General features: G+C 43.6%; 1 protein-coding gene across 1 annotated transcript in view; it reads right to left on the bottom strand.

Annotated features, from left to right (window-relative positions):
- Positions 1 to 13905, bottom strand: part of LOC143768169 (uncharacterized) — a 54534-nt gene extending 40629 nt beyond the window's left edge. The window contains exons 1-4 of the mRNA XM_077256858.1: positions 13848 to 13905; positions 9540 to 9692; positions 9282 to 9410; positions 9075 to 9198 (exon numbers count right to left, since the gene is read on the bottom strand). Coding sequence (XP_077112973.1) covers positions 9075 to 9198; positions 9282 to 9410; positions 9540 to 9692; positions 13848 to 13874 — 433 coding nt within the window. The 5' untranslated portion in view covers positions 13875 to 13905. The remainder of the gene's footprint in view (positions 1 to 9074; positions 9199 to 9281; positions 9411 to 9539; positions 9693 to 13847) is intronic.
- Positions 13906 to 15640: the final 1735 nt, after the last annotated feature.

The following is a 15640-nucleotide window of genomic DNA, read 5'->3' as shown; positions in this document are numbered from 1 at the left end:
CTGCCAAGAAAAAAAACAAGTTGCTGTTTTGTTTTCATTTTTAAATATGATTTTAAAGTATTTTTTCTATTTCAGCACTGGTGTGGTGCTACTAATCTAAGTTCCCTGACCTTAGTAATATACTTAAAAGCTGCCATCAACACTGGTCTGGTCTCCCGTCATCATCTTGTGACCGCAACTTCTGACTGACCGGAAGTCAGATGTTACTGCCACAAGGTCTCAATGTAAGTATGAGAGCCTCGTTCTGGCTCTCATGAACTTACATTGAGTTGTAACCTCCAGATAACTCCAGAAAACACTGGAGCGAACTGGCAGGTCACAATGTGAGGGAGGGTGAGTGGAGCGGTGTGGATAAAAAAAATAAAGACTGAGTCTGGTAAGTATGAGTCTAGGTTCAGGGAACTTAGATTAGAAGCACCACTCCAGGGCTGCAATAAAAAAAAAGCTGGAGTGGTGCTTTGAAAAGAATCTGTCATGTCGGAAAACGCTATTTACTTGCAGATATTAATGTAATCTGCAGGCAAATAGTATTAATCCTGCTTACTTTACTAGAAGCAAAGCTACTGGAAGAAAATTAGCTTATATTCACTGTATAGCCACTTGGTTTCAGTTATTGGGACATACGCAGAGCGCTTATAGTCTCCTCTCAATATAGTGTGAGTGCGCTGTAATCACTCCATGGCACTTTGACAGTTCGTTATACACACAACTACACACACTAAGGAATGATTTTAATGCTATATAGCTGAAAACTCTATGTCTGCGGGTAAATAATGTTTTTCAACAGGACAGCTCCCTTTTAAAATTATACTGATATTTTAGAACATGTCTCTCTCCCTCTCTCTTTGCATACATAAATATATAAAACACACAGCAGGGAAAATAAGTATTGAATACGTCACCAATTTTCTAAGTAAATATATACTACCGTTCAAAAGTTTAGGGTCACTTAGAAATTTCCTTATTTTTGAAAGAAAAGCTGTTTTTTCCAATTAAGCTAACATTAAATGATTCAGAAATATACTCTATACATTGTTAATGTGGTAAATGACTATTCTAGCTGCAAATGTCTGGTTTGTAATGCAATATCTTCATAGGTGTATAGAGGCCCATTTCCAACAACCATCACTCCAGTATTCTTACGGTACTTTGTGTTTGCTAACTTTGTAAGAAGAGTAATGGATAGTTAGAATACCCTTGAAAACCCTTGTGCAAGTATGTTAGCACAGCTGACAACAGTTTGGCTGATTAGAGAACCTATAAATCTGACCTTCCTTTGAGCTAGTTGAGAATCTGGAGCATTACATTTGTTGGTTCCATTAAACTCTCAAAATGGCCAGAAAAAAAGACCTTTCATGTGAAACTCGACAGTCTATTCTTGTTCTTAGAAATGAAGGCTATTCCATGTGACAAATTGCCAAGAAACTGAAGATTTCCTACAATGGTGTATACTACTCCCTTCAGAGGAGAGCACAAACAGGCTCTAACCAGAGTAGAAAGAGAAGTGGGAGGCCCCGCTGCACAACTGAGCAAAAAGACAAGTAGAGTCTGTGGTTTGAGAAATCGATGCCTCACAGGTCCTCAACTGGCAGCTTCATTAAATAGTACATGCAAAACGCCAGTGTCAACCTCTAAAGTAAAGAGACGACTCCGGGATGCTGGCCTTCAGGGCAGAGTAGCAAAGAAAAAGCCATATCTGAGACTGGCTAATAAAAGGAAAAGATTAATATGGGCAAAACAACACAGACATTGGACAGAGGAAGACTGGAAAAAAGTGTTACGGACAGACAAATCCAAGTTTGAGGTGTTTGGATCACACAGAAGAACATTTGTGAGATGCAGAACAACTGAAAAAATGCTAGAAGAGTGCCTGATGCCATCTGTCAAGCATGGTGGAGGTAATGTGATGGTTTGGGTTTGCTTTGGTGCTGGTAAAGTGGGAGATTTGTACGAGGTAAAAGGGATTTTGAATAAGGAAGGCTATCACTCCATTTTGCAATGCCGTGCCATACCCTGTGGACAGTGCTTGATTGGAGCCAATTTCATCCTACAACAGGACAATGATCCAAAGCACACCTCCAAATTATGCAAGAACTATTTAGTGAAGAGGTAGGCAGCTGTTATTCTATCTGTAATGGAGTGGCCAGTGCAGTCACCAGATCTCAACCCCATTGAGCTGTTGTGGGTGCAGCTTGACTATATGGTACGCAAAAAGTGCCCATCAAGCAAAACCAACTTGTGGGAGGGGCTTCTGGAAGAATTGTCTGGGTGACCCTAAACTTTTGAACGGTAGTGTATATTTACTATTGACATAAAATGCTCACCAGATGTCGGTAACAACCATCCAATCCACGCAGGCAAAGAAATCAAACCATAGATGTCCATAAATGAAGTAATGTATAATAATGAAAAATGACAGAGAAAAAGTATTGAACACATGAAGCAAGAGAGGTGCAAAAAAAGCCTGACACCAATCCTGACACCAATAGAAAGCTATCAGTAATTAGAAAGTAATCCTGCTACTTAGTGAAAAACAATATAATCTGGTTCAACTGATGGTCTATAAAAAGGTGTCTCATTACCAAGGTGCCTCACAAGAAGCATCTCATGATGGGTAAAACTAGTGAGCTGTCTCAAGACCTTTGCAACCTTATTAATGCAAAACATACTGATGACACTGACAGAAGAATTTCTAAACTGCTGAAGGTTCTAATGAGTACTGATGGGGCCATAATCCAGAAGTGTACAAAATACTATTTCACTATAAACCAGCCATGACCAGGTGCTCCCTGCAAGATTTCAGACACAGGAGTGAAGAGTTGTCCAACAGCCAAGGATTACCTGTTCAGAGCTACAAAAAGACCTGGAATCAGCAGGTACAATTGTTTAAAAAAAAAAAAAAAGTAATGCACTCAACCTCCATGGCCTGTATGCACACACACCAAGCAAGACTCTATTGCTGAGCAAAAAGCATCTTCAAGCTTGTCTAAGGTTTGCTGAAAATCATTCAGATGAGACCAAAACTGAACTCTTTGGATGCCATAATGCCAACCATATTTGGAGGCGAAAAGGCACTGCACATATCCGCAAAAACACCGTACCAACATTGAAGTTTGGAAGTGGAAACATCATGGTGTGGGGCTGTTTTCAGCATACGGCACTGGCAAACTTCATATAATTGAAGGAAGGATGAATGGGCAAATGAACAGAGAAACTGTTGATAAAAATCTGCTGCCATCAACCAGGATGATGAAGATGAAACGAGGGTGGACATTTCAGCAAGACAATGATCCCAAACACAAAGTCATGGAATCTCTCAATTGGTTTCAGAGAAAGAAAATAAAGCTGATAGAATGGCCCAGCCAGCCAATCTCCTAACCATAATCCAATAGAAAATATATGGAAGGAACTAAAGCTCAGAGTTCATAGGAGCCAATGGAACCTTCAGGATTTGAAGAGTGTATGGAACAATGGGTCACAATCACACCTTAGTAATGCATGCAACTAGTTTTCTCTATACAGGAGGCGTCTTGAAGCTGTCATCACCAACAAAGGCTTTTGTATGAAGTATTAATTACATTTCAGTAAGAATGTTCAATATTTTTTCCTTATATCATTCCTCATTATTACACATAATTTATGGACATCTTTGGTTTGATTTCTATGCCTGTATGGATTGGATGCATTGTTACCGACATCTGGTGAGAATTTAATGTCAATAGCACCTTTAGAAATATATTTACTTAGAAAATTGGTAATATGTTCAATACTTATTTCACTACTGTATTTAGCAGAGCTATGTGCGTCTACAAGTGTGCATGTATTAGAGCTGTATGTGTGTGTAAATGTGAATGTAGCAAAGCTGTGTGTATGTAAATATGCATGTAGCCGATCTCTGTGTCTATATGTGTACATGTAGCAGAGCTATGTGTGTATAATACACATTGCAGAAATACACTATAATAATAATAATAGATTTATTACTTCCCTATTTTAACCTAATACGATAAAATTAGTTCTAATGCCCCCTCTACTGTACACCAACTGGAAAGTTTTAATTAACAGGACAAATGTTTTTCCCATACATTTAAGATACACTTTAGAAAAGGGAGTCTGGCTTTAAATATGACTTCTTATAGCTGTCATAAATAAAATTGGGGCAATGTTCTTTTTTTAAAAATCAGATGAGCAAGATTCATAAAAAGTTTATACCGTAAAACAAATATAAAACACCCCCATCAATCAGCTTTTATCTGCTCTATCTGTGGATGGGTATAGACATATTTACTAGGTTTATTAATATTATGTTAGTGCAGGACAACATCTTTAACATAAAGAGTACAGAGTTAAAAAAATATATATAAAAGAGATAAGATGACAATAAATTATACGAATAAAAGGGGAAAAAAATATCAAGGTTTACAGCCTGTAGAGCTTTTCTCCTTCTGTGAGGTGTAGCGCAGCGGTAGCACCCGATGCAGTGATGAGGCAGTGACCCAGCAAACTTCAAAGCAAAAGTCTCATTAATGTTCAACTCACAAAAACACAGCACATGGTCGCAGCTGTGAACTATATCCTCTGGATTGCAGCCAGTAAACACACCAGTTCACCTTCGTGACCAGTTGCTGTGGGCGACTGCACCGTCGTATTAATGTTCAACTCACAGCACTACACAGTACACAATATCCTCTGGATCGCAGCCGGTAACCATATCCTCTAGTTTGCAGCCGATAAACACGCCAGTCCACCACTTGCCGTGAGAGACTGCACCGCTGTGGGTGCCAGGCCTTCAAGCTACCTTGGCTGTTTGGCTCCACTGGCCTGTGTTGCCTCGCACAGGGGAGCTCTGCAGAGCCTTCAGCGCTGTACTCCTCCAAACACCAAACTGACTCTGAACCTGACACACCCAAACTTGGAAATCCAGGAGTACCCGACCGCGGAGGTTAATTTTTCTACATTGTGTGGGGACATTAAACATGTGATGGGAGTGGTGAAGACTAGTGATGAGCGAGTATACTCATTGCTTGGGTTTTCCCGAGCACGCTCAGGTGGTCTCCGAGTATTTGTAAGTGCTCGGAGATTTAGTTTTCATCGCTGCAGCTGAATTATTTACAGCTACTAGTCCGCTTGAATACATGTGGGGATTCCCTAGCAACCAGGCAACCCCCACATGTAGTAGCTGTAAATCATTCAGCTGTGGTGATGAAAATGAAAATCTCCGAACACTAACAAATACTCGGAGACCACCCGAGCGAGTGAAGACCCTTCTATATGGGGCTGTATTGGGAAGAGACTTGCCCCTGTTCTGGGCCCTGTGGGAGACCAGGGTCATCCTTCTCAAGGTAAATGTTGTTCCGGGCACAGAACCCGAAGATCCTGAGTCAGGGATACCTGCCATAGGGGTCGCCAACCTAGGGATAGAGTGTAACCCCGACAGGTTCCCCCTAGAGGCTGTGGCAGGAGAGGTTGTGGAGACCCCACTGAACCCCCGTGCTGGAAAAGTCCCCTGGTAAATTCGGGACAGCTCAATTCCAGGGTCCCACGCAGAGACACAGGTATAAAAAACACATATATAAAAAGAAAGCCTTGAGAAATCAGGAAGGTGTGGTCACGGAGGCGACTAGGAACGTACGCACGAGGAACCCTCTGGCACTGGCCAAGGATGTGGCTGGGGGTCAGGGTAAAATGGATAGAGCTTCTCGCTAGACAGCAGCATCGGGAGGCTCTGGTTCGGGTGCGACTTGGTACGGATGTATGCCCAAAGTTGCTGTGGTGAACCTCGGTGTTTCGGTGGGATGTAGTCACCAAGGCACGGGATTGGGTACGGAGAAATCGGTACCAAGTGCCTGAAGGAAGGTACTTAGGTCGCAGGATGAGTTGCAGGGTTAGTGAACCCCAAATAAACAAGGTCGAGACCACCCAAAACTGGCCCAAAAATACTGTTAGTCAGGAAAGTGGGTGTGTCTTCTGCAACAGAGAATGGGGAGGTGGGTGACCATGTAACAAAGTATGGAAGAGAAACGCAAAGTGGAGAGATGCTTGCATCAACCAATGGTTCCGGTCACTACTTTGGCTTCTCAGTACAGTGTCAGGTGGTGGTGTCACAGGGTCATGCGGATGCCCTGTCACGCTCCCATGTGGAGTGACAAGTGTTCAACCCCACAGGTTTGAACAGAGGGGGGGATATGTGAGGCAGTGACCAGTGTAACATATAGGGGTCACTGTGTGTTCCCCCCAGGATGTGCACGAAGGCGTATTGAGGCCCTGGAAGTGCATTGCAGTCGCAGGTGTAGCTGTGATTGCAATGCAGAATAAAGTTGAGTACTGGTACTGGGCATGCTATGTGTCCAGGGCTCATTTAAGAAAACTTGCTCTGGGCTTCTGTGTTTTGAAATGGACTACAGAATAGTAGTGGTGCAGTCCCTTTCATTCCTGGCCGGGTTTTCCATGTGACTGAAGGCCACAGATTCTAGTTAAAAATCCTGCAAAAGGGTTTGGGTGTGTCAAATTCAGAGTTAGTGTCAGTTTGGTGTTTGAAGGAGTACAGAGCAGAAGGCTCTGCAGAGCTCCACCTGTGTGAGGCAACACAGGCCAGCGGAGCCCAACAGCCAAGGCAGCTGGAAGGCCTGGCACTGACAGCGTACACAGCGGTGCAGTCGCCCACGGCAACTAGTCTCGGAGGTGGACTGGATATCGTTCCCGGCTGCGATCCATAGGATATCGTGCACTGTGTTTTTGTGAGTTGAACATTAAAGGGAATCTTTCACCTCAAATTGGCGGGCTATGTAAATTCCCTGTATTCGGTCAGATGGGTGGTGTTAAGTCTTCTTTCCTCCACCCCATCCTTCCTCACTGTCCGCAATATTTTCGGGAATTTGAGTAGGTGTCCTCCATAGTTTGCGAGTGCGCAATGCAATCTTGCCTCGCGCACGCGCAGTATGCTTTGCCCATCTGCGGGCAAAGACAAAAAGCATTACTGCGCATGCGCAGGCACACTATGTCTCGGAACACAGCAAAATACTTCCAGGACATAATGCGCCGGCGGGGAAGGATGGGGTGAAGGAAAGACGACGAAACACCGCCCATCTGACCGAACACAGGGCATTTACATAGCCCGCCAATTTGAGGTGACAGATTCCCTTTAAAGAGACTTTTGCTTTGAACTTTGCTAGGTTAGTGCCTCATCACTGCATCGGGTGCTACTGCTGCGCTACAGAGGATAGGTGAAAAGATTTAGTTCTGGCCCTCAGTTAAATGAAATCACCAAAATTCTTAGTGTTGGAGTCAGGTTTCTACAACCATCTCTCAGCCTATTAGATTTAGGTGATGTTTTTGATTGGTGGTGGGCAGAAAAGTAATGGGAATATTACAGGGAACTTCTCAATTCATGTTGCCCAAACCTTGGGAAGCATGAAGCAGATCCAGTGCATGATTACAGCCACGTATAGATGCTCCAGCATTTCAGAGAAGGTATAGTTTGAAGACCCACTGGGGACCAGAGCCAGAAAGAGGACTAGTCCGATGACGCTCCCCGTTGACTCTCTCCAGTGTTATGAAAGATGATTGACAAGTGTCTTGCTATGCGTGGTTAATTGAAGGAATCTCCTCCCTTATTATGAATGGACCAATATTTTTATACAATTCAGGCTGGATTAGATGGATCTACTGGGTCAGTGCGTGAACAGATTGAATATACATCATATGGGGGAGTGTATAAAGTGGGCTCATGAGCTGTGTTGTACAGCCACCATCCACCTCTAACAGCAGTGACCAGAGACAGCTTCAATAGCTGATGCTTAACCTTTTGAATAAAGCTGTCTATGGCATTTAAAGTTTGTGATTCAGGCACCCATTGACCCTTCCCCACAATGCAATCGTGGGATGCCAATGGGTTGCCATGTCCTGCCCCCATGGCTGCCATCTTGATACTCATATGAAGTGAAGCCATAAGCTGTGCTTCATAGGAGACCATCATTCACACTATATACTGCAATTAAAGTCCTCTATACGAATAGGAGAGATGTTTACACACTTCATAAGGTACGGAGAAGATGGTAAGGAACAGCAGACACTGCCCAATAGAATTCCCCTACATATTAATTCCATCATGTCTGCATTAGGTACTGCTTAATGATATTTCAGGGGAGGGCTGTTGGACATGGGGACTGGCATGATTGGGTGTCATGAGGTTGTATGTATTGACTGTATGAATATGTGATTCTTTAGTTGCCGTTAAATCTTTTCTGTGCCACTTCACAATATCGATCTAGGGTCAGAAATAAGTTACTGACGACACGAATATTCTCAGGACTTGAAGTGTTTTACTGATCTGCCATCTTCTTATTAAAGTGGTTTCAATGCATATTGGTGGTACATAATACACCTTTGTATGATTCTAATGGCTAATGGCTGTACTGTTTATATTTTTCGTGTGTTAAACGAAAAATAAAAAAAATTTTATTCAAAAATACTATATACTAAAATACAAAATTTAAAAAAATGTTCAAAAAAATTAAAATCTAAATGTGCATATTGTAGGAATGCCAGGTAAACTGGGTTAAATCCTAGCTCTGCAGGTCTTGATTGGATGCACTTGTCTAGCTTTGACTAAGAACCAGGACATGTGGTCACCTTGCTCTCTCCGAGTCAGCTGGGCAAGCTGGTCAGAGTGGGTTGTGTTGGAACCAGGGAGAGACAAACTAGAGTCTTTCTAAAGGCGTCTGTACAGGGCCGCTTGTACTAAACTGCAAGCATCAGTAGTTACTATGGACAGTAGCCCTTTTGTTTGACTCAACTTGGAATAACTCAGCCATATATAAGTAGCCAGGGTCTATTTTGTTTAATTAGCACCTGGACAAGGCTAGGGATTTTGTGTGCATGGTTTTTATTTTGGTGCTGTGCAACCCGTGGAAATAAACATCTCATTGTTTTGAAACAAAAATCCAGTGCCCGAGTGGACGCTGCCTAAAGCTGAGCATGAATCCCTACAAAATATATATTTTTGAATCACCCCATTTTTCCCAGTTTAAAAATAAAGAAATAAAAATATTTTTTAAAAATACATGGAAAGTTACCTGATGATGTGAGGGGCTGGGGAACTTCCATCATGACGTCCTTGTACAGATCTTTGTTTCCTTCTAAATACTCCCACTCCTCCATGGAGAAATATACGGAAACATCCTGACACCTTATAGGAACCTGACACATACAATGATACCGTCATCCCCCCGATCCCTTCATAGCGTTACTGTATAATGTCCCAGCATTCCCAGCAGTGTCACCTCTCCAGTCAGCAGCTCAATCATCTTGTAGGCGAGTTCTAGGATCTTCTGGTTATTGATGTCCTCATGTATCTCAGACACAGGGTCCTGACAGCGCTCACTAGAGGTCTTCTTCACTACAGTGTAATCCTGGTTATGGAGAGACACATTAATAAATCTCACTACAGACATTTCCAGAGTCCTCACCTCTCCAGTTCTGTCCTTCTGTTATTCCTGTAGATAAGAATGATGTAATGTGATATCACCAGAATCTCTCACCTCTCCAGTAAGACGGAAGAGGATCTCTAGGGTGAGGTGTAACACTTTTTCCACTATCTTCTCCCTGTCCTTATCCATGCTTCGCAGGTCAATAATGAGGAAAATTGTCTTATATAGAAGATCTCCACGTAAAGAATCCGATATTGTAGGGACCTGAATGGGAAGAAGAGGAGCCGATGTAACATCATAAAGAATGCCAAGTAATAATACAAATATTGCACCTAATAAGGGGGAACATATGAAGAGATGAAAGTAAAGATATATTCGTAATCTGAAGAACATGTAGATGACGTATTCTGTCATTTGTATCAACTAGAACATGATTTAAACATTTTGTCAAGGTACAGTATCTCTTCCATGTCAGTGTCAAAACGATGTCACGTGAACTCAAAGACCACTAGGTATATATATGTAACGCCAATATGTACAGCACATAATTGCTAGAGACCAATACTTCTCAGACTGTGAAGGATTTGGCACAACTAGAAACTCCAAAGAAGAAACTTCCGTCTGGTGTAGAACATATGGTCATGTGATTATGATATCACCACGTGTCTTGAAGCCTTTCTAGCATCAGAAACTGTACTGAACATGCAAGATCCTAATGATCTATTGTGAAAAAATGATCATTTAACCATAGGACCCAGTGCAAGTCCAGACACTACAGAAGAATTACGGGAAATCAAATAGACTAGAGATGTTGGCTGACATTCTCCTTCCACATCTATTAACACCACCTAGTATTGGAAGGATGGGAATAGGCAAAGTGGGAGACAAGATTACAAGTACTGTACACCTGGCTCACACTGCAAGCGTTAAGGCTCATGCAAATGTAAGTGACAAACGGTCTGCGCATGAACCACTAATGCACGACTCTCCCGACCCGAGTGTGATAGTCTCATATATTTCTAAAAGGCTGTTTACTTGGGTCAGTTCGTGCATTGTGGCCCGAGATTGGACCGAAATCGGTGGATGTCCACATGAGTCTTTAGAAGTGAAATTGGCAAAGTAAACAGCATGGCTCTCTTGACTAATGAACTGTACAACGCCTCCTAGGTTAGAGCTCAGGACAATTAAAACACTGCTAATGGCATGAAATTAACCAATGAAAAAACTGTAGGAGAGATCAGCGCAAATAGGGTCTTATCCAGTGGATATTGAGAAAATGCACTCAGATTATACTAACCTGATAGATCTCTTCACAAAGGTGTATAAATCTAGTAGAGATATCAGCTGCAGCAGATCCACGGGTCAGCAGGTGACAGTATCGGGGAAAATGAAATTGGAGATTTGTGGATGAAATTCACACTGCTGAATAAGATGTAGGACCAGATGTATTTGAAATAAAAGATAATGGTTTTATTCAATGCATTTCGAAGTTCCGATGACTTCTTCCTCAGGACACAACCACATACGTAAAACCACTGTCTTTTGTTTCAAATACATCTGGTCCTACGTTTTATTCAGCAGTGCGGATTTCATCCACAAATCTCCAATTTCAATGGCATGAAATTGTGATATCACATAAAGAAATGTATCCCTACCAACACCAGGTCAGATTATCAGGATGCGGCATACCCCATGATAAAGGTGGGGGAGGCACAGGTGCAAAATAATGACAGAGCAACCACTTACAGACCTACCAATTCATGGAGGTAGTGGTTGCCTAGTATTAAAAATGTACTCAGATGAGGCTTGCATAGGTCACTGGTCACACAAGTACGTGTGATGCACATTGTCTGGCTTAAAGCCCATTGATGACGCCCATACTATTTGATCAGATGGGCTGCCCAGCTCTTTATAAGTGCACCCCACAAGGACAGACACCCCAGCTCATCCAACCAACAATAAAGGGCCTGGCTGCATCATGCAGAAAAATGTGCAATGAAAAGCTGAACAATAATGACTGAAAGCAGCAATCAATTCTTGATGAAACGCATAGGCCTTTGTCTCCAGTGCAAATATTAACAATGACAGGTGTTAGTCAGTCCTGAGCTTAGACTGATAGAAGATACTCTTAGCTGGATTACCCTTTACTAGCCAATAAGTGCAATCCATTAGTGTGTTTAGAGACAGTCTCACAACGGAGACTGAAAAAAATGAATACGATAATATCTATCAATCAGGAAAAATAAAAATAAGGAACAATTAACAGTGGATCTAATCATCCAGATATTGATCTGGGTAATTGTTTGAGAACTGTGAGCTAATGTCATGCACAGTGTAGGAAAGTCTAAGTGCAACACAAATACATGAGGGGAAGGGAGCCCAACACTAGGGAAGCGGAGAGTGGAGACCCCTAGGCAGATCTAACGTCACCCTGTCTGCCCTAAGCGTCCCTATATAGGTTCCACACCTATCGCTGAGCAGGATGCCTGAACTCTGCCTGACCCTAGCAGTAAGCCCTGCGTAGGGAAGAACAGGGTAAGTGCTAGTTGATCCTTGCTATAACTAAAGACAGATGGGATAGACAAACAAGGAGAACACTTAGCTTGAGTAGACTCAGAGAAAAACACAGATGTTCTCTAAACACCAAAGAGGAAGATAGCCAACTGCTATAGCTCCAAGCCTCAACAGTGGGAAATTGAAATATCACCGGCAACTCCCAGCAGAAAGCTGGGAGTCTATAAACACCTTGGTCCATGTGTCTCAATTAGAGCTGGGGAGGTTGCCACTGGGTCCTAAAGTCTGAAGGACTAGGATGGAGTTTCCAAAGCCAGCCGCTGAGACCTTCTGCAGCTAGATACAGTGCGACTGTCTGCAGCCTGACACACCCGTGACAGCTGTCTCATTAGTTATACTAATGTGACACTTGTCACTACTCACAAACTAGCTGTGAGGCAGAGTGGTCAAGAGGTACAAGGTCAAAAGCCAGGAAGGTACATCAAAGACAGAGGGATAAGGCAAAGAGATAGTCAGGTGCAAAGTCCGAGGTCTGGTAACTAAAGTCAGAATGTGTTGAAGGCAAATCGAAGGTCTGGCAACAAAAAGATCAGAATGTCAAAATACAGTATAAGCACACCACTGAGCTGAAGCTACAATTGGTAATGATCTGACACTGCCAGCCAGTTAAATAACTTGGCAGTTATACAGAAAAGAAACCACCTGGAGGAAACAATACTGACAGCCAGACATGCCCCTGCTATCCATAGGGTGGCTGAGCTATCACAGCACTGATACGCCCCTGCTATCTATCAGGCTGCTGAGCTCCCACTCACAGCACTGACAGCCCGATACGCCCCTGCTCGCCATAAGGTGGCTGAGCTATCACTCACAGCAATGACTGCTCGACTCGCCCCTACTATCTATAGGACAGCTGAGCTGTCACTAACAGCACTGACTGCTTGACTCACCCCTACTATATGTAGGGCGGCTGAGCTGTCACTCACAGCACTAAGAGCCCAACATGCCCCTGCTATCCATAGGACGGCTGAGCTGTCGCTCACAGTGTCCTTATGCCCCTAGGTCACAGTGAGTGGAGGAACCGTGACAACTGACTATTACAGGACTTCTGGGGTAATATCACGCTGATCGCTCCCTTTAACTCCTTTCTGTAACGTTCAATTTTGCACTTTTACTTTGTCCTCCTCCTTCATCAAAGAACCATAATGTCCTTAATTCTTACATTAGCATAGTCATTGGAGAACTAGAAAAATTTAGCTTTTTTGGGGTTTGGTATTTATTGTGATCATGTCACAGATAAAATTACCAGGAGAAATTAATATTCGGAGAAATGTAAAAGATGGGTATCCAAACAATTCTGCCTTTTGAAAGTTTTCATATTGATAAAAACTATTTGCATTTATTTTATTAGGTCTCCCCTAAGGATAGGAGCAGATGATCAGTAAACAATGCGGGTTCGATGCTGTATACTTGTGCAGCGGCCAGATATTACAGCAAAGTGGATGGGATTTCAAGAAATGTCATGCCCACTATGCATCCACAGACGCTTGCAGCTCACCTGCGGAGACGGACATGCGGCGTGTCTTTCCAGACCGCAGCATGTCAATTTATCTTGCTGAGACATGAGTGTTCCCAAGATAAATGTCACCCATAGAATGTATTGGACACGATGACTCCACACGGTTCAGAGATCACATGGGAATTCACCTGCGTTCAATAGCCGGCAGCGCTCTTTTGGCTCCCAGACCCATCACTATAATAAGCTATATGGCACAGCTCCCAAAGGCTGATGCACTATGTACCCAAGGCAGAACTGGGGGCACTGCTATGGGGGCATTATCCCTGGGAATGGAGGGGTTACTGCCCCCTGCCCCCGCCCAGTAATGGGGAATCTCCAGCACCTACCTCCACCTGCAGAGCCGCACACCACATATATGGCTGCTCTGTGCGCACAGGACCTGGGATGAGGTCACAGGAGGGGAGGAGTCAGGAGTCACATGATCAGGGGCCTCAGTGTATGCAGGACTCTGCTGTGCTGGTTGTCATGGTGCTGCATGAGGGGAAGTTTATGTGTGGGGTCAGGAGGGGTTTAGAGGATGGATGTAGCAGAGACGTGTGTGTACAGGGCGGAACCGTGTGTGTATGAGGAGTACGGAGCAGAGCAGAGTGTGTACGAGGTGTACGGAGCGGAGCCGCGTAAGATGTGTACGGAGCGGAGCCGTGTGTGCGAGGTGTACGGAGCAGAGCCATGTGTGTACGAGATGTACCAAGCGGAGCCGCATGTGTAAGATGTGTACGGAGCTAAGCTAAGCCGTGTGTGCGAGGTGTATGGACAGAGCCATGTGTGTACAAGGTGTACGAAGTGGAGCCGTGTGTGTACGAAGTGTACGGAGCAGAGTCGCGTGTGTACAAGGTGTACAGAGCAGAGCCGCATGTGTACGAGGTGTACGGAGCGGAGCCGCGTGTGTAAAAGGTGTACGGAGCGGAGCCACGTGTGTACGAGGTGTACGGAGCAGAGCCGCATGTGTACAAGGTGTATGGAGTGGAGCCATATGTGAATGAGTTGTATGGCGCAGAGCCGTGTGGAGATCAGACTGAAAGAATCCATTGTGTCTTTCTCCTGAGACATCTGGCTTATTTCAAGAAACTTAAGCAAAGTTGACATTTCCTTTTATGGACGCATTCCTTCTTGACATTGTAACCTTTTACCTACATACCAGAAACTGAACCTTATCTCTAGTATAGACTGTTTTTGTAAAAGGATGTGAAATATGAGCGCTTGTGCGCATGTCTGTAAAATGTTTAACTTTTTGCTATAAAAAGGAGGGGGTAGAGCCCAGTGAGTCAGACGTGCTCCAGGGCTATCCCTGTCTATGAACACACAACCTTTTGTGCTGCGTGTCATTTCACTCGGATCCCTACCTCTAGTAAGCCAGGGACTGAGAAGGACTTAACATTACTTTGGCGCACCGAACAGGGACCTGAGGTGAGAGTATTTGCTCGAGATTTACCTGCGGATACGGACAACGGAGATCTGGGATAATGGACGGCAAATGAACTGAAAAACCTGGCCAGGTAAGAGACATTATTAGTTCTCTTTTATCTGCCCTGTATTATCCGAAAGATCTCTATGAGCCGTGTCACGCTGGGTTAGTCTAGTAGTGAGTAGATACCTATAAAACTCGGGTTACCATATTGTATAGATTTATGAGTCCTGTCCCTGGCAGTGTGTGAACAGTGTGAAGGTTGTGGTATGTTGTGAAAGAAGAGCAAAAGTGCGTAGAAAAATAAGCCGAAATAGTTGGGGTATAAGCCTTATACACGGAAGTCAGCCTAACTGGGTCATGTTGTTGCGTCCTTCTGGGAGACCTCCGCCCATGCTTGATTCTCATTAAGTGCTTAACCTCCTTCATTTCTGGATAAGGTTTGATAGAATGAGCCCAGGACGCGGTTTCATGAGCCTGGGACAAGTATGATATCTGAGACTGAGAGTTTTGTGATCTGTTTGGTGTTGCTGATCCTGTTTGCGTGCATTGTAGGAATCAAGTTTATTCTGCACATTAGAAAGAACGGAGCAGATCAGCCCTTCAATATTTTAGCTCCTTAGGAGAGAAGGCAACGAGACGCCACCAACAGAGGAAGTGGTTGTCCAAACGTCACCTAGGGTAGTCATAGCTAATATTGAAAAGAAAAATGGG

This window comes from Ranitomeya variabilis, chromosome 4 (assembly GCF_051348905.1).
Source record: "Ranitomeya variabilis isolate aRanVar5 chromosome 4, aRanVar5.hap1, whole genome shotgun sequence".
In the NCBI taxonomy this organism is placed as follows: Eukaryota; Metazoa; Chordata; class Amphibia; order Anura; family Dendrobatidae; genus Ranitomeya; species Ranitomeya variabilis.
The sequence above is the reverse complement of the archived record's forward strand: the minus strand, read 5'-3'. Positions and strand labels throughout refer to the sequence as shown.